At 35.0% G+C, this 22,403-nt stretch overlaps 1 protein-coding gene across 1 annotated transcript in view; it reads left to right on the plus strand.

The window, feature by feature from the left end:
- ADGRB3 (adhesion G protein-coupled receptor B3) overlaps positions 1-22,403 on the plus strand; it is a 658,639-nt gene that overhangs the window by 498,621 nt on the left and 137,615 nt on the right. The window contains exons 16-17 of the mRNA XM_063096759.1: positions 20,445-20,571; positions 22,187-22,290. Coding sequence (XP_062952829.1) covers positions 20,445-20,571; positions 22,187-22,290 — 231 coding nt within the window. The remainder of the gene's footprint in view (positions 1-20,444; positions 20,572-22,186; positions 22,291-22,403) is intronic.

Here is a 22,403-nt window from a genome sequence, read left to right on the forward strand (position 1 = left end):
CCATTTTATGTGGAGCACTGAATTTTTCTTTAAAAGATGACCTAACAAAAGAGCTAATTTACAGCATTTTCAAAATGATTTTAAGATTAAAGGTGATTATCTGTTGTATTTTTTCCATAAAAGTTATATTCAAAAAAGGAAAAAAAAAAAAAAAAAAAAAGGATGCCAGTAGAAACTAAAATATACCCTTTTCTTTTTTTTTTTTTCTTTTCTTTTATTCCTCCAGACTCATGAACATTCATAAAATCTCACTCCTTGGTTGTCCTGCTCATTCCTTGATTTGGTAGGCAGAGCATTTGAAATATTTAATTGGCAAGTTATTCCAATTTCAAATCCCATTGCAGACAATGAAATTACTGGTTTGGTAAGAAAATTCAATGTGCTAGAAAAGAAGAATGGATAGTGTTTGATTAAGGGTCTCTGCATGTAACCTTTGCCAGCAAGTCAGAACCAGCTTTTCATCTTACTTATTTTAGAATTTTCTCATTGATCTGTGGGGCAGAGATGGCTCTTTGCAGCAATAGAAAGGTGGTGGGAGGTAGCAGGCGTTATTTCAGTTTTAAATGTATAAAGGAGTGAGAGGAAAAAATTATACTATCTTGTATAACAAAGGTGATGCATAGCTTGACATAAGTGTTCCTGTAATATGATCACATTATGTTTCAGTTTAACCCACTAATCAAATGAGATTCATGAGTAAGTGTGAGCTATAGATTCACTTCTTAGAGAAGTCACTTTATTTTGTGATGACTGTGAATACTTAGCATAAAACTTAAGTGCATGCACATGAACAAATTCAGCTATTTGTTCATATCTCACTCTCCCAACTCTATCTTCCAAAACTTTTAGATCAACATCATTTTTTTCTCTCTATATATAAATTCTAAGGATGAGAAAATCCAATAAACAGGAAAATTAATTTGCACATAACTCTCACATTGTATTTACCTTATGGGTAACATACCTATTGCCCTTCTTCCCAGGAAGATTTCTTCCAAAATCACAAGTATGAACAGGAGACAGGTGTGTGCTTTGCTTCAGCAAATCTTGACTGGCAACCATGAAATACTTTTGCATGATTCAGGATTATTACTGTCTTACAGTTTTAGAAATTAATCCTTGCAATATATTGGTTTTGGGGTAAAGGAATCATCACACAGAACATTTTGTGGCTATATAGTATAGTGCAGTGGGTTTTGTGACATTTTAGGAACTATTTTTTCATATTTCTCACAAGGCTTTATTTAGACCCCATCTCTAGCAAAAGTACAGGACAGTATAACATGCATTTTGCTTGATACACTTCTGGCTCCTTCCTCTCACCCTTGCTTTTTCATGTCTATTTTTATTTAATAGTATTTTTATCTTTCATTGTATATGTTTAAATGCCACCTTAAATCTTTCTGTAACCAGCAGGATAAAGCTAGATTAGATAGATGGATCGATAAATAGATCGATAAAGAGAATGCGATACAGCATTTACTGTTTTAATGTTTTTGAAGTTTGTAGCTCATTTGTTCAATGAACATTCATTTAACCACCCAATATGTTCAGAACTATATATTGTAGTTCCAAGTAGAATAATATAGTCTTTGATGTTATGGACCCAAATATTGTGTAGGAGAGAAAGAGACCATGCTACAATATGCTATTTGCTATAAACAATGCTTAAAATATTCTGTCAGAACACAAAAAGCCCTGGGTAGCTCCAGGTGTAAGATATCAAAGCAAGTTTCACAGAGGAGATGGTATTTGACCGGGGCTGGGGAAGACCATCCTATGCAGGGGGAAAGTGGAGCAGAGAACAATGTTAGCAAAGACTCAGAGACATGAATGTGCATTGAGGGATTTGAAAACTCTTTAATTCCCTTTTTGTTCCAGTTGTCATTTCAGAGTGGTGTTGCACTGAGGCATCAGATTAGTAATAAATGACTACATGAGGTACCTGATATGGGTTCTTAGCCCACTTGTGTATTGCAGTCAGTGTTTTTTGACCCATTATGGAGTTAAAGCATCTTCTGTCCCTACTGATTCAGATCTATCTTAATTTTCTGCTAGACAAAAGAGACTGCCCTTATATTGTTGGGGCAAGTATTATATTTAAGAGCTACACTGTATTAATGGAAGGAAATTCTGGTGAAGAGCAACCAAAAAAAAAAAAAAAAAAAGACTAAACAGCCAGGCTGGTGACGTTAGCCGTACGGACGTGACTCCCAAAATCTGCTTAGGTTTAAAATCAAGATGAACACTGTCTCCAATGAGGCTACAAGGAGATGACTTTGAAGTATGCTGATGTCAGAAAAAAATAAGAAATTTCTTATCCCTAGAAGAGGTTCCCTAGAATTGCCTATGTTTCAACTTCTAAAAGAGCTCTTATTCTCGAAAGAAAATACATCTCCCCAAAAGGTACTTAGTAATTACAAATGGAAAAAGTAGGGAAACCTGGCAGATGCAACCTTATCTTATGAAATGTCCATTACCTTCAAAAGTTAGGTGTTTTCTTTTCAGGAAAAATTGACTAAACTTAAGCCTTTTTGCTCAAATAAAGAGTTAGAAGACCTACCAGAGATATAGTGTAACCTATCCCCACAATTCACATTAAAGACATTTCAGAGACTTCAGGGAGAGAAAAAAACATCCAGAGTCTAGTAGTTGTGGCTTTGTCTGTTCTCTCATAATTATATTCTTACAGTTCATTTAAAGGCCTCTTCCCATAGGTAAAACAAAATTTTTCTGGTTTCTTGTTAGAGGGGGAGAAGTGGAGGGTGGCTGTCTTTCACACAATGAAATAAATTTCTTAGGCCCTGATAATCCTCAAGCAGAATTTTGCTAACCCTTTAATTCTTTTTCATAGTTAACCTAGATCATTAAAAAGAATTCAAGTCTCTTGAATTGATTTACCTACCTTGACTACTTTCTAGAATGCAAAAATTATTTTCAAAATCTTCTACTGGGAAAGGAGATTGTAATCTAAATAGATATATATTCTGCCCAGTGTATTTTTAGGCTGCTACTAAATACTAACTTTATTTTAAATATTAGAATAGTTTTGGTAACAGAGTATATTTTTCATCTCTCCAAATATCCAGTAAATGCCTGATAATAGTAGGCACTTTATTTATTAAGTGGATGGATGGATGGAAGGCCCTAGGCTGAAGAATTTACTTGATTGAGAGACCGTAATGGGTCTAAACAGAGCTACTTTCCATTTCCAAAGACTACTGCCTGGTTCATTTGCATTTGAATACTCAGAATTAGTGAGAAAATTTACTTAAGACTGATTCAGGATCAAGGTTCCTAGGGAGAGGCTAAGTAATTTGAAGAGCTTTTAACACCTTGTTAAGGGAAGAGTCACCCACAGGGCTTTGTTGGGGCTATCAGAGGGTACTCCTGATGCCAACAGCCCAGTCAAAGAAGAGCACAAATGTAAGTAAGGCTGAGCTAGACACCAGGCAATACCTACAGGTAAAACAAGGACTTCAAAAAGTCAAGAACCATGAAGTCCCCTGGGAGAGACCAGAGGAGAGAGGACATTGGGATACAGAGTCCCCTGAGCAAAGCCATTCCAAGAACACATAAAATGAAGCCCCGTGGGTTATGGGCACAGTTCCGCAGAAACAGAAAAACAGCCTAGAGAGCCCTAAAAATGTCCCAGGGACTCCCAAGTCAGGAGTCCCAAGGAGTCCCAAGGATCTGCTTGGACAGCATAACTAGAAAAAGATGTCCTTTGGTCACAGAGTGACCGTGGTCAACATTCAGGAGCAAGGAATCCCAGTGGCGTTGATGTTGATTTTAAATGGTGGTTTTCAGTAGGATGATAAATCAGCTGTTGATCTGGTTGTGCAGAGGAATTGCATACCTTCAGGTTTGGAGATGAAGAGGGCACAGAGCAGCCCACCCAACACCCACTTCTGAATTCACTTCCACCTGCAGTGTGTCTTGTCCAGAAGCTGTGAAGCAGCTTATGGAGGAAAAAGGGAAAAGACACTTAAGGGGCATGATTCTTATTCCTGGAATGAAAAGGGTATATAAATTGCCACAATTCCTTTCAGCAGCTTTGGATTCAATGCAGCTGAATGGCTGTGAGAAGAGAGGACCCTCAGCTTCTCTGAAACCTGAGTGGGTGTTGCAGATTCCTTATCCAGGAGAGGCCTCACTGAAGATGACTCTGGAGACAGGGCTGCAGTGTGGTCCTCCTTAGTAGTCCGGTCCTTTGGAAGCTAGGCCAGAATCCTGGCAGCAGTCACCAAGAAGCAGAGGGTCTCACCAGTACTTGTACTGAAGGCCGGCTCTGAGATTCTGACTGCCCTTTTTATCCTGAGTCTGTAAGGTACATCTGCACAATGACTGCAATTTTTATTTGTGCAGGGGAAAAGATTTTTATGAAGCAATAGGCAGCACACAGAATAAAACTGGCGAAACCCAGCCTTGAGCATCTGCTTTTCTGTCCCTTATTCCTGAGTGTTGCAGTCATAAATTATCTATAGTTCAGTAACATGGCTTGTAAGGAAGGCTGCATGATACAGCAGGAATGCAGTGCTTTGTTCAAGGTGGGCTGGCTGCAAGGAAAGGAAACAGGATGCTGCCCGGTGTCCCATAGGCTACAACACATCTCAACTCTGGTCTGACAGGGACTTCGATTTGCCTGAAAGATGCAGTGGGAAATGAATGATTTGGTGATAGCATGTTCTCTCCTTTGTGTTGCTAGGATGATTAAAAACCCTGATTTGCTTCTCTTCAGAGTCCCTTCAGCTGTTAGGCAGAAGAGCTCTCTGTCCTTGAGTTCTTTCTGAGGTGTATCTGAGAGTAAAATTTGAACCTGGCAGAAATAAGAGTAATGTGGCTATAGCCTTTTCCCCTCTACCCCTTTAGATAGATAACTATTTCTTTTTTTAAATATTAAATGGGTATGATACCAGTGACGGGGAGTTGGGATCAGAATAGCTCATTCTTAAATAGGAACGCTAGGTCCTCTACTATCCAGGTGAAGGTCTTGAGTGAGCACATCTTTTTGCATGTAACATTAATATCTTTGAGTTGTCTGCAAAAACCTTACCTCCATCTTAAAAAAAAAAAAAAAGTCTTTCAAGCCTTACATTGCAAAAAGAAGAGGTCTTTGTTATATTAATATGAAACCTTTCCTCCAAAGTGGTCCTTAACTACGTATAGTTGAATATGTAGAACCCATTAATGTCAGGACTGATTCTGGTACCAAAAAGAGTTACTCATACTGTAGATAAAAGGCCAATCTTAGACTCCATTAGCAAAATTTTTCCATCTATAATATCCCGTTCACATTAAAATTTTATATAACTGCAGCCCTTGTCAGATTATGTCCTGGGTAGATACACAAACAGGTCTGTACTTTGGCTCTCCAGGAAGAGGAAGGAAGAGAGAAGAAAAGTTAGGTAAGTGTGAATAATAGTCTTTTCTATTTTGTCATGTAAGGTATGAAAGAAAACCTAATTTGCAGGGATTTGAATAAATAAATAATCTTAAGGACATGTGTATTTGCAGCCTAAAAGAAATCATACTGAACTACTGGAATATAGACAGGGGACTCAAGAAGCAAGTTCTTCCTCCTGTTCCTATTCTTTTGTGCTTGAATTTCCATAGAGAATCGGTATGTTTTTATAGGAGGCTTTGTTCTACAAGTCTGGTTGCAAAAGGAGCCTAATTAGGTAAAGATAGCTTAGGGAGGGAAGGAAAATTACAGTCACTACACAAAACTGGAGCCAATGAGAATTTGTGCAGCCACACAATGGGTTTTCCTTACATCTACTAAATTCTTAAATATTTTCCCAAAGCTGCATTCAGGTCATGGAATATCATCTCTCTCTTCTGGAGATAGCATGAATTTCTATAAGCATTTCTCTCACATGCTAGAAGGTACAGAAGTCACCTTAGTAAGAGCAAACTATTGTCCAAGATGTAGTTATTGTACTGCCTAGGACTCATTTTTAATCTGAGTTCATCCGTGGGAATGGTCACAGTTAAACTCTAGAACATTGAAAATATGCTGGATGGCTGAATTAGTGAAGTTTGAACATAGGTAATTTGTTTCTTTGTCTTAAAAATACAAAGTTGGAAATTGTGCTATTAGCAAAGTAAATTGTATGTGCTACTCTGAGAATAAACAATCTTCACACTAGTCTTCACAAATACATCCTCAGTAGAAAAATTTCTGTCTTCTTGGGGTTTTCTGTGTATCCTAGATAGCTGGCTACAAAAATAGATTTTATATATCATGGAACATTATGTTGATGTCTGATTCTCTTTGGAAAACTTGGAGTCTTCTTTTTCAGATAAATTTTACATTAGTAACAGAAATCCTAACTATTCTTCATAAAACCAATCAACTAAATATGACAGACATTTATTTCTAGGCTTTAAACTTTTTTTTTTTTTAATATCCTTCACTATGGTTAAGAGAAAAACAGAAGAACTGAAGGACACAAGGAACACAACTGGAGTTTGCAATTTTGCTAAAATATTATGTAACTCATAGGTAAATGTGCATGGTGTCCTTGTTTTTATGACCGAAACAGTAAGCAAAATTTAAAGTAGTGGTTGAACTACCTCAATATCTATGTGGATTATGAATACTTCTTTAGAGAAAATGTAGGCTATGCTTTCTTGTCACTAAGAAATGTGTCAAAATTCCCTGAGATTCTGCGCCATTTATCTAATAATAATGTAACATATATTCTGCTATATATATGTAAGGTACATTTTAGTAATGGGTCTGCAGCAGTCAGAAATGAGATACAAAGACTGAAGAAGCAGCTCTGGTTTTATATTAGTGATGGTATATTAATTATGACAGGAAGTCTTTTCCATTTTAAGCCTCATTTTTAAGATGCTTGAAACTTTCCCACAGGAATTTTGCTCATGACAGTTTTTTGTTTGTTTTTGCCCAGCAATGAAAATAAGGAGATTGGCTTTTAATGTTTCTGAGAGATTTTACCTGGGAATAAAAGTGGTTTTCTATCCAGTAAAATGTTTTTTAAGTACCTTACTTTCTGAAACCTCGAAACAAATAGCTTTTTAATGACCTTCGAACTTGTCTCCAATGAAGTTTAGTACCTTTGGTGTATTAGGCAAACTTTGATTTGCAAATAATTAAATTACAAGCATTATCCAATGCTTCCTCTGAAAATTGTTATCTCTCCAAATAGCAATTAGCCCGCTGCACCTTGCAAATGAGGGGAACTTGCAATTACTTGGTCAGTTACTGAAAATTAGCTACTCCTAGATTGTGAGTGTTGTGGGTACAGTTTCTGTGAATGCTTAAAAAGAAACCAGAGCTAGAAACCAGAGCTAAAAACCAGTTTTTGGACTCTGACGTCATACATCTGAATATAAGCTAACTTTCTTAACAAAGGAAAGAGCAAGTAGCAACCTGAAATTGGGCCTATGTAATCCACTACTGTTTGAATCTTACTAACATAGAATCACCTCATTCATTCTCTGAACTCAGCAGACTGAGATCCACTCGGGAGACACAGGGTTGAGATCCAAAACACTAAAGACCTTGGCTGCTCATTAAAATGTTAATTATGCCATTGAGGGTTCAGTGCTGTCCTTCTACCAAGAATTTTCACCACTTGCCTTATTAATGTACTAAGAAGCAATAGTACCAGAGGAGTTATAGAATGCTAGGAAGATGGAGTGCACAATCATTTAAATACATGGCAATGCCAATTTTTTTTAGATACCAGGCTTTTTGAAAAATGGACTTATGCATTTTTTCCTCTTTATCACCAGAGCACTAGCCACACTTCTACAATTTCTAAATGGGTTATAAGTTTTGGAATTTTCTTAATTGAGGTTGGGAGTGGACAAACTATATATTTGTCTCTGTATGGTGCTTGAGCGCAGGGACTATGTTTATTTTTTAATCTTTGCAATCCCAATGCCTAGTACTTTGCCTAGCACAAAGAGGCGCTAAAACATTTTATATAAATTTTCAGTTATGAAACTCAGTGTCTAAATCAGCATCTAAAAGGCCTTAATTTCACCTACGCATATATTTATACAATACTGCCCTTTCAAATTTTATATTAGAATTCGAAAATCAACTGGCATTGAACTTAAAAAAAACAAAGTCATGCTACATAATTCATTTAAAGACACTCCTGACTCTTTTTTTTTTTTTTTTTGCATGTGCTGTCATTGAGGAATTAAGCAAAGGCTTCCATTGCTTTTCTATTGCTACTGTCTGGTCAAGTTGCCCTGTAACTAATAAAGTGTATAGCTTGGCAAATGACTGGGTGGCCATTGGGCGATTATGGGGTATCCTAGAGTCTTACAAAATGTGAACTCTTGTCAGCAGAAGCAGCTACTCTACCCTCATTTACCTAACATCTTACTGTTTTATAGAGAGTGGGTAACCTATAGCCTCCCCTGTAAAAAAGATCTATCCTCAAGTTCCCCTAAATCCAAAAATTTATAGAAATCTCTATTTCTGCGGGAAAAAAGTAGAAATTTCATAAGTTGTTATTTTTTACCATATTTCTCAGGGCATTTATTTTAAATACTCATAATTTCCAATGAGGGTACTTTGAGTGGAAGGCTTCCATTGATAATTTCTTGGTAATGGTAGTGTTTAGGAGATAGAAAGATTACATCCTTCACATTTCATGTCAGGATATGATGTGGATTCTACCCCTGGCAGTATATAATTGCTCTTTTGATATTTTGCTGGACACCATGACATAAAAACAATATGTGATTTAGCTGTTGGCTGTGTGGCTATGTGATCCCAAAGAGATTTGCTAATTCAAGGTTTCGTTTCCACTTCCTAAAATCTTTAGAGTGATAACTACATATATATATATGGTAAAAATCAGTTCATACCATCTCTTTTCTTTTTCATGGAGGACATTAATTACTTAATTTCTTTTAAGTTTAGGTCTTCTAAAGCTGGACTCTGGTATTGCCCTCGCAAACTTGGAAGTGTTATGGTGCCACCATAAGATAAATAATCTTTGATGAATAATCTCGCAAATGTCACTTAACCCCTCTGACATGGTTTCCTTGTCAATGAAATGGTACATTTAATCATCGTGATAATATATTACATTTATACAGAACTTTTAAGTTGTACAAAAACTATTTTTATTCTATTAGTAATGCCTGGCCCATATAGCCACTAAATAAATAATTGACAAGGATGTCCATTATCTTGAGTTTTATCAACACAATATCTCTTCAAGGTAGGTAGAACATTCAGCTATCTAATTTTACAAACAAGGACATTGAGTCCCATGTTAGGCTGGTGATGTCCTCCAGGTGACAGCACTCTGGTGGTGCAGATGATAGCAGAAGCCCAGTTTCCTGTTACCACATTTGTGATTTAAGAATAAAATAAAATAACTACGTGAAGGACAAAGACATTTGTTTTCCTAGATTCTATATATGATATAAAAGAGAGAGAAATTGGCAAGCCCTTTTTAAATTGATCAAAAGCAAATCCGAAGTGTAATTTCAATTAGAAGGGAAAAAAAGATGAAAAGAAAATTTTCTCAAACACGAGTATGTACTGAAGACATTATTTTAAATTTTGAATGGGTGAATGTGCTTATCTCTATCATCAAGTAGGTACAAAATGTTTGCAGCATGGCTTTTATTGAGTGAGCTTTTTCACTTTGAACACTGCAATGCTGAGAGATATTAATTACTTTTTAAAGAATCCAGTAGCTGCAAATGAGTTTAATATTGGGACTGGTGCAAAATTAATGTGTTAGTTTAATAAATACATGATTATCAACCACTTGATTTGAGGTGGACAGATTATTTTCTTAGTTTATATTTTAATTGAATTCAGGTTTTTTATAGAGACCACTTTATTTCATTTCTTTGTGTTTTATATATAGTAATACTTCATTCAGACACTCCAATCATCTCCATTTCCTCTCTACTAATATCCAGATTCCTAAATTGCACACAATAAACTAAGAAGGTAAACACGGAAACATTACCCTAGTACTCAGAACTCCCTTTTTCAGAGTTCTAAGAATATTATGTCACCCAACCAATCATTTAAACTATACAATGTCCAATGAACCTTCGTTTTTGCACTTTCTATGTAGGCAATGATGAGTCACATTTTTGAAGTATGATTAACTCGATATTTAAAATTTCTGTTTCTTGAAACTGGTGACTCTAATATCAAAACATATACTCCTGGACCCATCCTAGAATGAATGCATCAGAATTTTCATTGAATTAAGCTTAACCCCTAATGAACGTTTCAGTTTGATGTCTCAGTAGTAAGTTGTTGAGGACTATTCTTCCAGTTTGAGATAACATTGCAGGCATGTGCTCAAATTTTAGAGCTAACAAATTTTAGCTGGTAGATAACAGCCAACACATGATCCCGTACCGAAAACATAAGATCATTTCACAGCCAAGCTACACCATAATGATAATCTCAAAAAGAATGGAGGAAAAAAGTTGTAAAATACAAATAGCTGCCTAAAATGCTTACTCAGTGATTCTGCTGTTGAATTTTTTTATGCCAGGATTTTAGCCTATAAAAGAATGTTGTATTATGTTGAATGTTGCATTATAAGTAACTTTTACAGCCTAATTAAAATATTTTATGAAATATTTTTGGTAGATAATGTTTAACAGTATAGGGATTTGACTTAGAGGTATTATCAATTATGGAAGAATCCACACCTCTCATAACCTCTTCCCAAGACATGTAGTATAAATTTTCAAGAGAAAACAGTTGAGCTTCGCTTGCACACCTAGGAATACATACTGTTTTATAAGTTTTCTTTTTGCTTGCTTTTCTACAAAATAATGCTTAAATCTTAAAGAAAGACTATTGTAAATTGGTGGTTAAACTTGCAAGATCTACATTGTTGTCATAAATCTGAAGAGATTATTTACATAAATTAAGCAAAAGATTATGTAAGATTATACCCCCTTAGTAAATAGTGGAAAGTAATAAAAAAAATGGACATCAATCAATGAATCAAACAGTTGTTAATTCGATTCAATGCACTGTAATGCTACTGCAGTTTAAAATATTCATACGCTACAGAATTACTTGATAACTAAGAATAAAAGAGTTGTAGAATCCATCTGAAATTGGAACTCTCTTACATTCTTAAATCACCTATAAAGACACGTACACTTTGAAAGATATGTATAGATTCTCCTTTAAAATATATCCTTTAGTTTTCTGGTGAGGAAACTATTTGGTTCAAGTTATGAAAATACTTAAGAAGAAATATTAATGTCCTACAAATACAATCTTAAAATAATTTATTTTCTGATAATCATAAGTGAGCTTTCATATGGTTTTCTTTTTGAATCTCAAAAGAATTGTTTTTTTTCAGATTACAGAGGAGATACATGGGAAAAATGGAAAAGTATAAAGGAGCAAAGAAATATATAAAGGAGCAAAGAATAGTACCCATAATTCGATACACTGAGACATGTAATTTTAATTATTTTTTCAAAGATATTACCAGTCATTTTTTCCTATGAATATCAAATTTGGAATTAATCCTCTTAAAAACATTTGTGAAGCAAAAGCCATCAGAATCAGGAAATGAGTAAGTTGATATTAAATTGGTGAGATGTTGGGTGCACTATGTTATAAATTTTACAGTGGTCTGGTCATACCCCAGGACTGGCTTTGTGTTCAGATTATTTGAAAACTAGCAGGGAAAGTAACATATGTTTAAGTTTGCTCTATTTCATTTTGATAATACTGCTTTTCAGGGTTGTGCATCTCAGCTGTTGCAAATTATATTAGGCTAAAAATTGGTTCCTAGCCCAGATAAACAGTTTTTGGGCTTTCTGTTTGTTTGTTTGTCTGAGGGAGAAAATATCCAAATGGAATTAATTATTTTATGATTTTGAGATTAACTAATACTCTATGTTCAAGATATTTTTGAAAAGAAATGAGAGAAAAAAATTAATTTAGGACTTTCCCCTGCCTACACCCAAGAACAACTTTGGAAATCTTTCTTAATCTAGTTAAATGAAGAACTAAAATGTATTTTGTTGTTTTATTAGACATATCACACATAATTTGTCAGTTAACTAAAGTATATAGTAGCAGTCCTCTTCAATTCCATTTAAAATTCTATTTCCATTCTCCCAAATTGTCTTTCTTTTTCTGCCAATACCAAATTCTGCTTTTGTTTAATGATATAAACTATTTTTTTTAATGTCTAAGGAAAAGAGACTTAAAATCATGTAAATGATACTTTATTTTTGGATTTTCTTCTTTTATTTAATGTAATAATGCTTTTCCCCTTGTGGTTTCAGTAAAAGATTTTTTTTCCTCTTTTCTTTTTTTAATATTAACACCTTCATCATTACTCTGAATCAGATTGTGGAATGTCTGTCTCATCATTGCTACATACTATCATGATCTCTCTCTCCATGGTTAGGAGATTGATTCCCACCTCAAAGTAAAAACGTATGTGACAGAAATTTAATTTTTTGTACTATTTGACTTGCACAGTCTTTTTCCTTTTGTTGTTAAAGTCTTTGATATCACAAGGTTCCATTTTTAACTTCTAGCAGTCTAATTTCTATCTGACCCCTCTACTGAAATTGTTCTCTCAAAGGCTATCAGTGGCCTCCTCCATGCCCACAATGACTATTCTCAAGCCTCATCTTTTTACTCTCTTGTGTTTAACCATTGACCAATCACTTTTTCATGAATTCCTCCCAACTTATTTTTTGTGAGATTTTAATCCTCAGTACTCTTTCACCCTTTCTGTGTGCTCTCCTCATATGCTCCTAACTTTGGCTGTTCTCTCTCACTCTGTCTATCCCTCACTGAGAGAGCAGAGGAAGGGGAATCTGCTTTGGTGTTGTACAGATTTGGGCTCACTGGCACAGCCCTCTACTGGTTGGATGTCTTTAGGAAAGTCACAGTCTCTTGGCTCCATTTATTTCTTTTAAACATAAAATGATAACACCAAAAGTAGGCAGTCTAGAGCTTAGATGGATATATTGCATAGATTGAGATATCCAGGCAACTTTTAACACTAGGCTGTTTAATCTCAAGGGTCCTTATCATCCCAGAAGGAGGCCAAAGCTCCGTTGATCTCAATTTTCCTATAGAGAAAATAACAATAATATCTACCCTGATATTTAGTTTAAGGATATTTTTAATGTGCTTATAGTATCTTCAGTAACACCTAACACTAAGTAGAGACTCAATAAATGTTAGCTGTTATTTTCATTAGTGTGATTATTATTATTTGCCTATTGACTAATTAATGATGGCAGCTAGCATATTTTAACCTTTAATTATTAATAAATCATGGTGAAGATACTTATACATATTTATAACCTGCTATATTGGCTTCTTTAATGATATTCCTTCCCATACTTCTTTCTACTCTCACTATTTCCAATTTGAAGCAACAACAAAAAAGATGTTACTGGCAATAAAACTAGTGCTACCATTCTTGTAAATCATGTTCAGTGACCTCAAGAGTAACATAGTCTTGGTTTTAATGTGTATTTTATGACAAAGAGGCAGTGACACTATACCTGCAAGATAATTTCCACTGATGCTCTCAAGCTCCAAAAGACAAAGTGAAAATCTAATGTCCACAAAATAACCTAGCACAGTGCTTGCATGATATTAGATGGCAAATAAATATTTGTTGAATAAATGAATTAATTATGTAGAAGAGTCCAAGTATATTAGATAAAAATTCATATCAAGTATTCATTCAACAAATTTTTATTAAGCACCTATTATGTGTCAAGCACTATTTTAGAATCAGAGAATACTGAAGTGAAAATAGCAATATTCCTGTCCTCACGATGTTTACATTCTAGTGTGTCAAGACAGGTAATAAACAAATAAAAAAAATACATTTGTGATTGATATGATAAGTGTCACAGGCAACAACAGATCAGAATAAGGGCAAAGGGCACATGGGAAGTACAAATTACTATATAACAAAACACCCCAAATTTTAGTGGCTTAAAACAACCATTTTTATTTGCTCACAATTCTGTGGTTCACGTGTTAGGTTGAGCTCAGCAGGCTAGTTCTTCTGCTGCCCTCACCTGGTGTAATTTATGAGGCTGCTATCTGGCAGTTCAACCTGGGCTGGATAATCTAACATGGCCTCACTCATGTGTCTGGTGGCTGGTGCCAGTTTTTCATCCTTAATGAGACTACCCTGAGCTACCTCATGTAATAGCAGCATTTCAAGCATCATGAGAGTGGAAACCGTAAGATTTCTTGAGGCCTAGGCTCAGAAGTCACATATCACTTCTGCTGCATTCATCTTATTAAATCAGGTCACAAGGCATACCCAGATTTAAAGGAAGAGGTAATAAACTTCACCTTGATGGGAAGAATTACATAGAATTTGTGGCCATTTTTAACCTACTATATATGGGGAGTTACTATCTTACATTGAATAGTCAGTGACAACATCTCTAATAGGATAACATAAGGGCACAGACCTACATGATGCAAGGAAACAATCAATGTGAATATCTCCAAAGACCGCATTCTGGGCCAAGGAAATTGCCAGCACAAAATGCTAAGGTGAACCAACAAGGAGCTCAGTGTGGTTGGAAATGAAGTGCAAATGCAAGTGTGTTAGGAGATGAATGTGCAGAGGCAGTGAGGAACCAGATAGTATAGCTTTTTGTGGGCCGTTGTAAGGGCTTTGTCTTTTACTCTGAGTGAGATCAGAAGAACCATTAACCGAGTTTTTAACCAAGTGACATGATTTGACATATTTGTCAACAGAATCTCTCTGGCTTTCATATTAAAATTGGACTTGAATGTGAATGGCAAGAATGAAATCAAGGAACCCAGTAAGGGGATAAATCCAGGCAAGAGATGATGGTGGCTTGGAATAGAAGGGTAGAACTGACAGCATTTTCTGGAATAATTTGTAGAACTAATAAGGCAGAAAACATATTATTGGATTGTGAATAGTCATCCCAACCAGAGTCTCAGCTTCTCTAAGAAACAAACTAGTGTATTTTTTTTTTCATGTGTTTTCTACCTCATCTGGCATTTGGAAATCATTCACTGAATATAGATTGACTGGTTACTGAAGACTCTGCTGGGTTGAACATAAGCATCACAGGATGCTGAATCTTTTAGAGTTCGTCATCAAATGATGTTTGAAGACCGAAAACAAATAGAGGAGCCTATTAAGATCCATTGATACTCTTCAGGTTACATATCTGCCGTGGGTTAAAGGACAACAAATGAATTAGAGTTAAGAAATATTTCTGGATCAAACTCAATATTAAAAGTCATCCACTGAAATGTAAAAAATAATTAAATTAACTGAACACATCATTAAGTCATTACTAAGTGAAAAGTAGTGTGTCAGGGATTCAAAGTCTAGAAGATATAGTACTCAAAAGCACTAATATTCTATTATGGCATGGAGAGTGTTAATTTTATAAATAAAGTGAGGTGAATTTATCAACTAATATTACAGTGTTGGATGGAAAGCATGGATAGGTACAGGGGATTATGGGAAAGATCTAAGTGTAGAGTATTCCTGGAACTAATTAATTTCTAGATAAAAAATTAGAAATCTGGTATTACAGTATGAACAGGACACTATTAATTTCATGCCCAGCATAGCGTATGACAAGTGTTCTTATCATACACTGTGCTGCTGGTGGGGAAGTACCTGCTTCTAAACCTCATCCCAATGATTGAAGTATATATGCTTTATGTTGGTGTTACTCCTTTTATAGTAAAATATATATATATATATATATTTACTGTATCTGATCTTTAGATATGATCTTCTTATAACTTCATAGGATATGTTCATTACATTCTGTTTTAAAATAAATTACAATGAAAACTTAGCATTAAAAAACATCTAGTCTGGAAATGAGAAGCCTGACTTTGCTTCTCATTCTGTGACTTAAAACAAGTTTCCTAAGTTCATTGCTCTCCACTTTCTTTATCTATAAAACTAAGTGGTTAGTATAGATCAGTGGTTCTCAATCCCGGCTGCACACTAGAATCATCTGGGAGGCATTAACAAAAAGTAACAATGCTCAAGCCCCACCCCAGGATTTAATTTTTAAAGCTCTCCAGGTAATTTTAATGTACAGCAAGTACTGAAAACCAATGAGCTAGATGATCACTAAGGTTACTTCTAGCAAGACTTTCTAATTTTATGATTCACCATGTTTTGACATAGTAACAGTTGCTAGAGATAACAATGTTCTCAGTATTTTCAATGTCCTGAAAAGTAGAGATTACCCTCAAAGACTGTTTCTACTCAAAATTGAGTTCATTTTTCATCTGTACTGTAAAAATCTCTGTATTATGAATAATTTACACCAAAATCTCTATATACATCATCATTTGGGTGTAACATATGCATTAAAAATAACAGATTTAAATTTTAAAAAACAGAAAAAAAAACCAATAAATTTTTAAAGGAACAGAAAAAATAATATAGATTTATCTAATTCTTAAGAATTAACTATTGTTATAATTGGAAAGTGATTTTTTTCATTATACATATGTGAGAACAGTGTAGTCAGAATTGTGTGTAAATTTTTTTATAATTGCTGTTATAGCTATTTTGATTTTGAATAAATGGACTCAATATCCTAAGGGTTAATAAACTTCCCAAAGTGTATAACTTTTTCATACTATATAATGTACATACTGATTTATTATAAAGCAGAATAGACAGTTTTATAAAAGACAGATTGAGGAAAAGCATCTAATTGTATTGGTATTTCAAAAAATTAAAAGTATGATGTCTTGAAACAGGTTTGAAATATTCCACCATAAATTTTTACTATCAGTATTTTTACTAATCAACTTTTAATGAGATAATTTCTCCTTTAATTTTAAGTGCTAGAGAATATGCATACATGCTATATTATTTAAAACTGCATACAATTAAACATTTAACCAAATACTCAGATCTGAAAAGAAACCATGGAGAATCCTACACCCAGGAAATTGGGCAAAGGCTTCAAATAAATGTTAAGCTAAAAAGCAATAGATTTTAGGTCTTATATTTTCACAGACTTCTGTTTTTGTAGATATGTACTTTTGCATACTTAAGACAGGCAGATTCTTCTTTTAGCTAGCCAAGTAATAGGTAGAAGAAGAAGACATACAGAAGACAGCTAGCAGCTAACTTGGGTGAATGTAGATATAATCAACAAAGAATGTGCTGGCTGTATGGAATTTCTGCAGCCATAGTCATGTTTGAAAACTATTTGAAACAAAAATGGCTTAATGCCCAAGAAAGGCACTATGAAAAGTAAATATATGATTTTCAGTATATGTGTATGCCTGTGTCTATCAGCATTCTGTGTTTGTTTCTGACATCATCAGTCTGTTGCTTTTATTATATCTTTAATTTTCATACATTTTCACTTCATCTGTTTGTCTTATTGATGATAACCTAAACTTAATAACTAAGAATAAGTCAGATATGCCATTTATTATAGCATGCAGAACTATGACATTGGAAGAATAATGTGACTGCTGGAATCATCCACATGTTTAAAAACCTTGCTCTGTGCCGAATAAGAAAGCTGTTTTGCTTCACATTAGCTCTACCAAATATCAGTTTGCTTTACAAGGTCTCCCTGAAATCAATCAGACATGTGTATTGTGCTTTTGAAGAATTTTGCACAGTAGGAATAAGCTATGAAAAGTTTGAAAATGCAGGCAACACGTACTATACGGTTTGTAAAAATAGTTATATATATGCTAATGACTGAAAAAACTTATTTATTAGAGTTTTATGTGATTTTTAAACAACAAGAGGTTTTATGAAACAATTTAAAGTGTAGTATCAGAATGGCATCTCACTTTTTCTTACTCATCTTTTGGGAGTGATGAAATTCAGAACTTGTTTAAATTACCCTCTTCACCTTTCCCAAGACTTTTTCTCCTACTCACCTGCTCCAGATTCTGGTGTTCTATCAGATACATTATTTTATGTTATGCATCTTCTTTTAGGCTGTAAAGAACATTTTAAACTGTCACTCATATGTCATTATACATTATTTTAATCAGGTAAAGTCAACAAAGCTATAACAGTTATGAAGAAAAGTAAGGACAGAGGTGAGGTAGCCTCAGGAAAGTAGGCAGGAAATAGACCCCACTGAGTTTAGAAGCATTTCATGCTTGGGAGGAGTGAAGGACTAAAACATAAAGACCAGTGTTACTTACTTCCCAATTTTGCCTGGGGCTGGACCAGGTCAGCAATGCAGTAATTGAACAAAGTAAAGTAAATTGACCCATTTTTCTAAAGATGCCATATAAAATTTACATGATCTTCAGAGTCTAGCAACATTATACTGAATATAGACTTTATATCGGAGAGTCAAAGTTTAGTGATGCTAACATCATCTGGAGTAATGAACCCTTATTACATGAATATAAATATGTAACTCTGTCTTGTATGAGGTCTTATTTACAGTAAAGATTATTTTTTCTCGTTAAGATATTGAATTGTTTTATTGGGCATAGCTGCATAATGTGAAAAGTATAAGTACTAGACTCGATCTTGAAAAGCACAGATATTGCATTAAAGTAAAGCTGCCATCCAGGATGAATAATACAGATGTTACATTTTGAAACATGTCAGATTATCTTAAATATGCTTATATCTTTCTTCTTTAAACTTAGATCAGCTGAGACAAATGTTTTTTGTTTGGCCTTAACTGTTTGTCACCAGAAGATAAGAGACAGACAGCCAATAAAATATATTAATGTGTTGTTATGGTTAGGTAGAATAGGAATTTAATAATGTTGCATTTGAAGGTATAACTAATTTTTTTTTTGAAAATTTGCCATGGTTGCATGACATCATGAGAAAGAAAAGAGACCTATCAAATTTTTAAATGGCTGATATTTAGATGTATTTAAGCAAACTTAGGTATAATTTTTTTATCTCTCTCCAAATGCAGTGTATTCCTTCTTAAAAGAAGTTATAAGTAAGAGTATATTGTCATAAATATTAATGATATCAGATTATGAATATTAAAAAGATATTGCTGGTAGATACCAAAAAGGGATAGTGTAAATTATATTCTGTAGTTCGACTTGGGAGTCCAAATGTCACAGAGAAGCCTCTGTCATTGAAATCTCTCTGAAATAGACTCCATGCATATTTAACCCAATAGCTTTAGGCATTCAGAGATGGAAGAGGCAAAATCAAAAGTACCATATCAAAATTAACATCAAGCCATGTGTTTTTCTCTTTGAGTTTTAGAGTCATTTTTAACACAGATAGTAAATTGGTTTAAAATTTAAACGCACATACACACAGGGTTACTAGCTGGAGACTTTCCATGCCTGGGGGAGGGGCTGTGACAATTGGTGCATTCAGTACAGAACACGTGTAATGATAATAAAGTTGATTGGTTGAGCTCTATAGCTTTTTTTTTTCTTTCTTTCTTCTTGTGGAGTAGTTCAAGCTGGGGGTGGAAGGGTTCTCTCCCATCTTCCCAGCCCCCCTCCCCCCCACTAAGAAGACGTAGGTTGATACCATTTTTGTTGTTATGCTGGGGTGGGAAATAAACCATATGCTTTAGCATTTTGAATGGCTACAACAAAGAGAAAATTGAACCAGGCCCTCTCCCCCACTCCTGCTGAACTTTGGGGTGGGGTTATTCCTCTAAATGTTCTAGCTGACTTGGGGTTAGCTTAATTCTTCTGCTCCAGGGCAAAGCGGTTGGTGAGGGGAAGAAATATCAAGGGCTTCAGAGGCACGTTGGGCTGAGTGAAGTGTGGAGTGGGAAGCTTATGTCTGAAACCCACCCCTCCCCTGGATACCAGGCAAAGGCAATGAGATTTGGAACCAGCTGATGCCGCTGCTGCTGCTTCCCGTTTCCAGGGTGAAATTTTCACAGCAGCTAATTCTAAAGGGAGGAAAAATCCCTAAGCAGCAGCGGAGACGATCCTATCACCCAACCCAAGCTATGTAACCTTTTAGGCAAGCTTTTCAGAGAAATCCGCATTTTAAAAGCCAGCATTCACGGTCCAAAACATGGGCCGGGAATCAGAGCTGGTATGAAAATATGAAAAGCCTCTTTACACCCTGAGTTTTTGAAACGATCCGATGAGCATAGGAAGTGGCTGCCAACGCTCTGGCTGCTGCTCGTGCTGCCGCCGCCGCCGCTGCTGTTCCTCACAGAGGGCTGGACAGAGCTAGTCTCGGTTTCAGCACCTCCGGCGCTGGACAGCTCTCGCACGCCGCACCGCCGCCTGCTTGCTTTTTCCCACTCTCGCTTTGTATTACTGGAGATGCATCTAAATTACGTCCTGTTCAACAACAAGTAGATTTTTTTTTTTCCTGTACAGGAATTACAGTAGAAAATTCTTTCAATTAAACTGAATTTTCTTCTTTAAGGATTTGGCTGTCAGGCGTATTTATCCCGATCTCTCCACCCCCCCCTCCCCACCTTTGCAGGAACGAATCTTTGGGAACGTGGTCCACCCAGGGATGTAAAACTGTGCTTACCGATGCATCCCATACGAAATGCTTATGTGATCGTCTCTCTACCTTCGCCATTTTGGCTCAGCAACCTAGAGAAATAGTAAGTAACAAAGGGAAAACAAAGCTTTAATGCAAAGGCAGGGACATTGTGGCGAGTGTTTCTCCAGGGAACTGCATTTTAAATGGGGAAATGGAAAATGTTGCAGGGTGGCAAAATTGGGTTCATCTCCTCCTTAGCTACAGTAGTTTGGTGAAATGAATTCTAGTTGGTGTGCAGTAACTAAATTCTACTCAATTTTATGTCTTCTAACTTGAAATTTCTGCAGTATAGCTTTGGGGATGTACTACAGTCCTATTACTAATATGCTGCAAACTTTCAAATAAAAATAATTGCCAACTTAACCTTTATTTTAAAACTGGAAAGCTGTTCTGGGGAATTTGTGAGGATACTGTTAGTAGTAGAATGAAGACCCTAGTCACTATAACCAAACTCATTGTATATCTGCATTGGGTATTTTCAGTGCAGGCTTTCTGGGGGTGTCTTTGGATATATAAATATATATTTTAAATCAAATGAAGTTTTCATGAAAGTATGGCTGTCAGGAACTGTAAAATCATTCTTTAAAAGTATATAGGTTTTGCAAAAATAGTTTCTGTGAGAGACAGCTGCATAGAACTGTCTAAAAGAAAAAAATATTCTCATCAAATGTATTTTGAGAAGATATTATTAAGATTGAAATACTGAAAAATAATTATTCAGATAAATGTGACTTTCTGCCTAAATTTGGCCTAAATAAGCATCACTCTTTTTACTTATTTTGATGACAAAAAAATACATAATGCAATTTGATATGCCTATGTAAGGTTTTGGGACACATTTAAAGTGTATTCCTTCAAACTTCCAATATTAAAAATATAAAAAGAACACATTTTATTAGTTAATGTCATGTTAGTGTCCAAAGAAAGAAACCTCTCAGATCAGTGAATGCTTGTAATCTTCATATATGTTTTAAAAGATATAAGCCTTATTTTTCAAGGTCATGTATTTAGGAACTGATACTGGCATTGTGAAAATTATCTCTACATATTTTGTTCATAGGAAAAAATCACAAAATATATTTGAAAGTCTTAAATTTGACATTTGGTCTTCTTTCATATCCTTAGAGGCCAAGAAAGTGAAATTAAATGTGAGAATACTTGACTTAGAAAAAAGTTGTCAAAAGTCAAAAAGTTTGGAAAAAATTTCAGCATCTATGTACCAGATTTGGGTAACATAATGAGTTATAAATGTAAAGATCATAATAAATTTTATCAAGAATCATTCTATGATATGACTGAACTGTAGTTAGGTGAAGAAAAATGAATGCTGCTTTAAAGTACAGCTGGAGAAAATTTAACATGTCAACATTGACCAAGTTGTAGTTTTAGGTCTTTATTTTAGAAAAGTATAAGTAGATAATACGCCATAATCAAGCATTTAAAACTCTGAGGACTTTATTACTTCACAGTGGGGAAGAGGAGGGAGCTAGAATTAGTCATTTTAGAGGCTGAGAATATGTGAACAGAGTGGATCCATTGGTAATTCTTTGGTAACTATAACAACTGTACAGGCTATTTTTGACTGATAGGTTAGTTTTGCTGAGTTTCAAAATTATTTTGATTTATTATTTGTTTTAAAAATTCTCTTTATAAAATTTATTTTGTTTAATTTTCAGATCATGGAATCCTCTGGTACACCTTCAGTCACCCTAATAGTTGGCAGTGGCCTTTCTTGCTTGGCATTGATCACCCTAGCAGTTGTCTATGCAGCATTATGGAGGTATGTAATCAATTGGTAGACTTGAAATGGAGTGGTTAGTTGTTCAGAGTTAATCAGGGAATGTGATAACCATTATATGGTTTTTGTCTTCTTAATTTACTTTAAAGCAGTAT

The sequence above is a fragment of the Cynocephalus volans genome, chromosome 5 (genome assembly GCF_027409185.1).
Source record: "Cynocephalus volans isolate mCynVol1 chromosome 5, mCynVol1.pri, whole genome shotgun sequence".
Taxonomy (NCBI): domain Eukaryota; kingdom Metazoa; phylum Chordata; class Mammalia; order Dermoptera; family Cynocephalidae; genus Cynocephalus; species Cynocephalus volans.